General features: G+C 43.2%; 1 protein-coding gene across 1 annotated transcript in view; it reads right to left on the reverse strand.

The window, feature by feature from the left end:
* The window catches only part of tle2a (TLE family member 2, transcriptional corepressor a), a 36790-nt gene extending 28457 nt beyond the window's left edge, over positions 1 to 8333 (reverse strand). The window contains exon 1 of the mRNA XM_035653656.1: positions 7754 to 8333. Coding sequence (XP_035509549.1) covers positions 7754 to 7777 — 24 coding nt within the window. The 5' untranslated portion in view covers positions 7778 to 8333. The remainder of the gene's footprint in view (positions 1 to 7753) is intronic.
* Positions 8334 to 8623: the final 290 nt, after the last annotated feature.

Here is an 8623-nt window from a genome sequence, read left to right on the forward strand (position 1 = left end):
AAAGTAGAGGAAACCACTGTCTCTCCGCTGGCCCAGCCACTCAGGACCTTACGCACAATTCCTGTCTGCTGGTTAGGTTTGTTGTTATGATGATTCACACCAGGCTAGACTGGACGCACGTGATCGATGCAGTCTCTAAAACTCAGACAAAGTAAAGATCCAATCCAAGCACTCATAACCTCATTTCTTCCTATGAACCATTCTGTCCCAACTTTTGATCCGGCAAACAGCTGAGCAGGCTTTACAGTGAGAAGTCAGGTCATCAAGCTGACCTGGTGACCTCTGGGAATGGATCTAGGCTGGGAGAGTCACCTGATAATCCTAAACTCAGTTATTCCCTCCCTCTCAGCCGTGTCCGGGCTCGAAGGCAAACAAGAGACGCGCCGGCTGCCCTTGAACAAAGCTTACATAGACTGAAAGTCGCTGTTACACAATTACAGGCTAGATCTTACTGTGGCTCATACAAAGTAAGACATTACGATTGTATGAGAGATCTAGCTCTGTAAGATCTAGCCTGTTTAGTAATACTGAGGAAGGATTGCATGAGGTTAGACGACGTGAGCTTTTCTCTGATATGATTAGAGATAATCTGATTACTCATCTGTTTAGATAAATCAGTGGGGAGGTGTTTACAGGCCCAGAGCAGCCCAGTGCTGTAACCAGCGCCACTGTGATCTGTTCCGTTCCAAAAAGCCAGCTGAGAAAGCTATAGTAGGGTTTTAAGGCCACCTACTGCACAAGCTCAATGAGAAAAACCCAGATATGGCCCTGGTCACATCAGATGTATAGGCGTGCACACACACACGTTCACACTAATCTCTCTTTCAGCCCTGGAAGGCCTAAGTCAATTGCAATGATTAAATGAGGACCTGATGATGAGGGGATGAGAGAGAGAGAGCGTGAACGAGTCTTCTATGGGAATAGAAATGATTTAAATCAGACCTCAGATCCCTTTAGTGGGATAGGATAGGAAACAATCCAATAAGGCTGTTTTAAACATGCTAACTGGTGAGAAACAGCTGAACACCACTGCTGGTATAGTGCTGCAACATAACAGATCGGGTTATATCTGCTGTGCACACGCACATTATAACCAAGGTCACATGCAACAAAAAACATGAGCGCAAAGACCCGTACATAAATGCACAATCAAATGTATGCACGTGGAAAAAAGATGCAGACAAACAGTACACATGCACACATTCAATTCGGACGTGAAGGGGCCATTAACAGTGTAGCATTCCCTGAATGAAATCATTCCTGTTTTCATTTGAGTTACCTCTAATTACGCCGCAAGCAACAAACCACTATGACCTCACATCCTTGCTCTAACCCCCCACCCTCAAAAAAACATGTGCACACAGACACACACAGATGAGCCTACACGCCCACACATGCCCACTACAAACACTAAGTGGATGTGTGCACGATGCAGTTTTCCGCAAGTATTTACAAGCACACATGCACTTTATTGTAGTCGCACATGACTAGCTTCGACGTCACTATCAATGGGAATCCGCAAGATGTTTCCTCACTGGCCACACTGACCCACAGTGATACATAATTTGCTTATGGAGCCAAAATGAGGCCATCAGTGTTATGATGTGGTTTGTGTGACCTTAGGAATATTAGATTCACTTATAGGAAGACTCCTCTGTGTCTTCTTCATATGGCTGCAGGGGATGAGGGCAGAAATACATTTCTCTGGGATGACTCCTCATTCTCCTTCCTTTCTTTTGCATTTTTCACTACTGACTACTCACTACATGAATGAAAAAAGTCAAGATTCTCCCATGTTCCTTTATACACAAAGGTCCCATTACTTTGTAATGCATGGTTGCCATTGTTGCCTTGTTTCTCTCATATTGTGCTCCTCATTACAAATCTTGCACAATAATTGTGCCCAGCTTTGGCCAGAGGAACTAGTTTATTCCAACATTCCAGTTTAAAATTCAACAAATAAATTTGCCCAAAAGCAGTCTGCAGTCATGCTAGCAACTTTGTGAGAACATACTTACAACTTAGGCATGCTTACAATGACAATTCTGACATTGTGATGCAAAGCAGGTATAATGTTTACAATGTGGATGGATGCCAACATTTGCCAATTAGCACTAAAGTATAGTAGTAGTATAACTAGGTACTACTATAAGTAAGTATAACTGAGAATGATGGGAATATAATTCATTTTACAGGTATTTGGTAAAAATAAAAAACTACTGTGACAGATTACAATGTTGACCTGATGATGGGGCTGGATGAAAAGTTCCGGGCATTACAAATATTATTTAAATTCATCCCGAGGCTAACTATGTATGTCTTTTTGTATGGGGTAATCCATCAAATAGTAGTACAGACATTCACTCAAAAGAACACAAATGTCAACCTCATGCTGGCACTAGAAGAATTCAGGGGATCACAAAAGCCAGTAGGACTCCTTCACTGGCCACCATGAATGTCTATACACAATGTGTGACAGTTCATGTAGTAGATGTTCAGAAACTTAATTGTAACTTTTGACCTGCTGGTTGCACAACAGGAATAGTCCCCAGATTCCTTAGGATTCATCCTCTGGGCACCACAAATGTCTGTACAAACTTCCCTCTAAAATCATGCCAATGGTTTTGGAGATATTTCCATCTGGACCAAAGTGGTGGATCGACTGACTCGACTCACTACTATTCCTAGAGCCATGCGGATAACATGGCTAACAAAATACCATGCCAAATGCTTAGCTTAGTTTTTTATTTGTTTAATCGGAGCTGGATCTCTCTACTGTCTACTTTAGCTGGGAAGATGCTGTGCTGCTGCCTCCCTTCATACAGCTCGGCCCATTAGTCAGGCCACTAATTACACTGCTTACCCACAAAGTCAATCATCAGAGTAAACACCCACCAAGCGCTCTCTCTCCCCCTCTCTCTCTCTCTCTTTTTCCCTCTCTCATCTAACTACCACCAAGGACGCAGTGACAGTAGGTCTAACCCAGAATAGCATTCCTGAATGTGTATCCATGTATCCACCCACACATGCCTGAGAACACACCTCCCCATCTCTGACGGCCATGAAACATGTCAATACACTGTCCTCTCTCTGAAGCGTTTGAAGTCAAAGCTTCTTAATTCAAACTCGGCTGTCAACATTCAGCGGTGATTTGCATTGTTAAAACGGCTCGCAGGGAGACAGAAAAGACACAGGTTCGTTGCCGCCCCCCCCAAGTGGCTATCTGCTTGGCTCTGCGCTGCAGAAACGTGCTGGTAATCTCTCAATGATTCCTGCACTTAGAGGGGAGGGGCTGCCAGGCACCTGTTTCATTAGCACCACACATCTTTCTTTCTCAGTTTTCTCCCCCCCGACCCCCTCCACCTCCTCATTCCTCTCTCCTTCCTCCCGCAAGCCTCGTTATTCAAATTTCCCTGCTGTCAGCCCACATTAGCGAAGCGCCACAGTTTGCCTGTCAGCTGGCTTAATTGCTGGAGGTGCCTTCTTTTATTAGGTAACCCCCTCCGCTCGTTTGTTCCTTCCACCGAGACGCACCTCCACAACAGCTTGTGTAAACCTGAGATCCCTTCAGCCTCTTTGCCTTCATTTTCTTCTGCTTCTTTTCTTTTTTCCCTCCCTCTCTCTCCCACCCATCTAATCGGTGGCTGAGCAAAGCAGCCGAGCTCCTGATCGATAGCCACACACTCACCGCTGGACAACAGTGGTGATAAAGAGCTAAAAGCTTGCTAGGACTGTGGAAGTGGAGGGTTGCTTTATGCTAGCTCTGAGGACAGAGAGGAGAAGGCTTCATCTTCGTCACTCTTCCCAAAGTACTCTTCCTATGACAGTCCCTGTCTCATATCTGACCCTATATATCATCACTGACTAGATATTCTTTAGAAAGACCACCTCCTTGAAATGATAAGAGGAGATACGCAGATGATGATTTAGGCCATGCTCACATTTTTCCTCACTTCCACAATGAATTTAATTTTTTTTATTTTATTAAATGGAGCCCAAATTCCCCAAAGGTCTAGCTTCACTGTAGGCATTCAGATCAGTGAGCGACTCTTTACATTAACATTGCGGCCCTATCTGAGCCAGTGTTTGGTATGTCCGTTCTAGGCTACTTTAGAAACATGGTGGTCTCTGTGGAAGAAGACCCGCTCCCTCTGTAGATAAAAATGTCTGATTCTAAGGTAACAAAAATATACAGAGTCTTATTTTCAGGTGATTATACACTAATCAAAAGGTACCTATGAATATTATATTCAATTTCTGCCAATAGATCCTCCTAAATGTTACATACTGGTCTTTTAAGATCGTTGTCACCCAAATACTGATCTTTAAGAAGAAAACAAATCCATTATTTAGCATTGGCCAATAGAAGTTGTTGTGGCATTGCATTGATGAGTACAGTGATGGCTACATGGTCTGACATAAAGCCACCAAGTATTATTTGCACTTGAAAATCATTTAAAAACATGAACAACAGCATCATAACAGCACACATAACATTCAGTTTGCAATATACCATTGACACTTAATCATTATATAGCAAATAAAGGGTGTAAAGTGTTGTAGTGTGCCAACAGGTTCATTTTATAAAGACGTTCACAAGAAAGAAATTCCGACTTTGGAATTAACTCAACTAAATTTGTACAGTTTAAATCCACGGGGACCGAGCTAGATGAAACGAAGTTTTCAATATGGTCCATTGGGACATGCAAGAGCAACAGTTGGTCATACACAAATCCAGATTAACTGTTTTTTAATCCAACATATTTGGAAGGAAAGATTGAGGCAAACACATCCAAACTGGCTTCAGTGTGTGACAACAACTATAGTACGTACATATAGTAGCTAAAATGTTGAACCAGGAAATAGCTCTGAAATACTGAATGGACAGTCTGGGTAGCAACCAATTTTAGGTTTCGAGTACAGATACGACAAACATGATGACGTGTTAGAAACTTGTGTGATCGCTGTTTGCTAATGGATTATGAAACGTTATCAAGATGGGTATGAACAATGGCCTAAACTACAAATATTTAACCTAAGTTCACCCACAATATTAATCTCTTAAAAAACCCTTCCCCCAGCCTGGGTTATTGTTTAGGATAAAATGGTTGGTTGAGGACTGTTGGTGATATTAAGACCAATCTCCCACAGATCAGGTCTACTTTGGCAACAGAAAGATTTTTAATACTTCTTTCCCCCCAACAGAAGATTTTTAGATACTAGTGAGGAGCAGCAAACCTGCTAATGCCACCATTTTGTCTTCTAAATGTATTCAGTTTATGTCTTGGTTGTGTGTTATTTCAAGTGGGTCATACATGTATATGTTAACATGGTTAGTATCATTACAGGCCAACAGAACAAATTGTTAGTTCTGGTTTGAATACAATTTTACATTGTGCTTTGATGTTTTGCTTTCTTCTTCTTGATCCGTTTCTGTCTGTGTCTACAGTGCAGCCGTGTAGGTTTCTCTCACTGTGGCAGATTTTGAAGAACATTAAGGATTTAAGACAGCCAGCCATGCCTGCCACGTCCCATTCACTTCTCAGCTAGTCTACTGTATTTGGCAAAATACCAAAATGATCTGAGCACATTGAGGGCCAGAAGCATTTTCAAGAACGTTTCTATGTCGCGTTTATGTCATGTGGACACCACAGCGTCATTACATCTGTAGACACATCGTTTTTATCTCAGGTGAGGAGAAGTTCAGTTTAGGTATGCACTGTATTTAGTCAGGACTTACTAAATGTACAAGATGTGTAATTAAAAACACTGAATTCCATTTTAATGTTGGCCTGTTGCACTTTACACCATAGACAGTGTGCCTTATGAGTCTGGGTGTGCTCTTTAAAAGGTTGAAACAGTTTAGCCCAGAAAAAAAAAAAAAATGACCAAGTTCATATGAACAATGCTGAAAGAAGATCTGTTGTAAGACGCTATAAACATGCAGGTTATATTACATGCTAGAAGCCACAAACTCTCTTGTCCAGGATATGAAAATGCACCCAATTCTTAATTATTGCTTGATAAAAACATAACTATATCTCTGTTAATATGGGTAACATGTTTATGTAATATATGGGTCACATCCTTCACAGCAGACCAGTAGCCAGTGATGACAGGTTACTGCCAGCCTAGCATTTCAGAGATTAAACAGTTTGCCGGGTTGAGTGGCCCTTCACTCCGAGGTGCAAACAACAGCTACCGATGGCTCGAGACTTTCTGAGGACGGGTGTCTCACATGGAGCTGTTGAGCTCTGCGGAGGATTGAAATGAAACGGGGGCTGCTGGCCTAAACATTCCACTCCGACCTGCCGCAGTCTGCTCCTCTCACCCTGGGACGCCTGCCCATACATTAAGATGTGGTTTGGAGCTCTCACAGGAACACAGCGAGGAGAGGCTGGATGAGAGGGATTGGGTTTACAGTGCAAACCACAGACCCACAGTCTGCCTCTTGCCCTGCCTTCCTGCAGTCAGCTATACTACATACACAGCTGCTGGTGTGTGATGTTTGTGTATGTGCTGTATGTAAGTGGGAACTCACAAGATCCCTGTTTCACTAAAAGGAAGAACGGGCTGAAATAAAAGTTACAATGCATGACGGTAGTGCAATTTAAGCATTATGCAAACACGCAACTCTGCATAAATGAATTAGTGAGAAGAATTGATTAAAGTGGCACACACACACACACACACATTCACATGAAGTTATACTTCACAGTGTGCTTAATCTGGTTTCAATGTATGGGACATGAATGTCAAAACACTGTCAGGGGTGGGGTGCAGGGTGGCATGGCTGAGGGATGCAGATGAGGGTTAGGCAAATGAGCAGGTTCTAATTGATACTTCACACAGCTGGAGGACCAGTGTTTATGTATTTCAGTCTGCTCAAAAGCTCTCCACCTAACTCGACTAAAACAAATTAAAGCCATGCAGCATGAATATCGCTCCTAACCTCGCACGGATCTGTCTCGAACACAGACAGCATTCCAATTTCTGTTTCATTTTTACAGCCACATTACAATTATAGAGGACTTTTGCAAAGGGACAGCTTCTAGTTTTCAATCTATAAAATCTGTAAACCAGGGACATGAACCACCCCTGATATGATTAAAACGAGACATAAAGCAAAAAAAAAAAAAAAGCTGATGATTTCTTTTTTGATGAGTGGCACTTGAGAAGGGCAGACCACTGAGTGAAGGTGTCAACAAGCCAAAGCTGACTCACCCCCTGCCCCCCTCTCACAGCCCATGAGGAAAGGGACAAACAAACACGCACTTCATCATCTGGGTCAACTCCACAATAGTGTGGAAATAGAAGGAGGCTCCATGTTTCTAAACTGGTGGTGGTGGTAGCCACCAAGGACATGAGATTCACAAACAAAGACACTCGGCAAAGTTGGACACTGTTTAAGGTGGGCTTTGCCTCACTAAACCCCTACTGACAGCAATCTGCCTGACCTTCATGAGACAAAGATTACACAGGGCGTTAATACAAAGACAAACAAGATGTTATGTTATATGTAACAGCACATATAGGATCATATTTCCCCCACAAAGGAGTCCCCGGAAATACACATTAAGGATGACAAAGACAAACAATTTCGGCTTGCACTTTCTTATTGAGGCTCAATAAGGTTTAAAAATCAACCTGCCGTGTATCACACACACGTTGCATTTGATGGAGGTTCCGGATATAAGACAATAACCTCCCTAAAGCCGCTGAAGACGGTTACATAGTAGCGTAGCCTACTTACCGGTGGTCGGTTTTGAGGAAACATTGTAGCCGCCGACTTGTGTGTGTGTGTGTGTCTCCGTGTGCGTTGGTTTTTTGTCCTTCTTCTTTCTACCTTTTGGGGCGGAAAGCTTCGTCGAGAAATGCGAGCAGCCGATGTACTATTGTTGGTCTCAGAGAGGCATTTGGCCCGGTTTCAAAGGTAAAGGCAGAGCTAGTCTCGGCTCGCTCATTCCTCGCTTCAAGACTCCTTTGTTCTGGGTTATATCTCCAACCCTGAAACCGCACCGCACTCGTCGTGTAGTAAGGACGGGGGAGAGGAGAGGAGAAACACCCGGGTCCAAGCTTTTCCTTCCAAGTCCTCCAACTTCGCGCTTCCAGCAAAATTACAATATCGCAATTGGTTTCCCTCTCCGATATCTCTTCGCCGTCTGTAGCATAAAGGCCAGAGAGGAGAGAAGGGGGGGGAGAATGTGGTTTTGCTTGTGGCTTCGGAGACGGACACACCACCGGCACATTCAATGCAGCCGCAGCCTCTTTTGTCTCGCTCGTTGGCCTGCACTCTTTTCACACAACACTCCCAGTCCCTCACTTCTCTCACTCCCCCCTTCTCTGATCCTCAATGGGACATAACATATGAGTAGCTTTCTTTAAGGAGGAGGGGGGCGACCTAAAGACACGGTTTACTGCTCCTTCTACCCTCCACAGTTTTTGTTTTATCAGAATGAATAACCTAAAGAAACATTTAATCCAACCAACCCTTCTCAGTTATGGACACTGGGCAAATCTGAGCATCGAGCATATCACACAATGCTGCTCTTCAAATAGCCTGATGATATTTGCAAATAAACCTTTGCTGAGTTTGTTTCCTCTTGTTATTGTTGCACTGTCA

The sequence above is a fragment of the Morone saxatilis genome, unplaced genomic scaffold (assembly GCF_004916995.1).
Source record: "Morone saxatilis isolate NCDOM2014 unplaced genomic scaffold, NCSU_SB_2.0 Contig12, whole genome shotgun sequence".
Taxonomy (NCBI): domain Eukaryota; kingdom Metazoa; phylum Chordata; class Actinopteri; family Moronidae; genus Morone; species Morone saxatilis.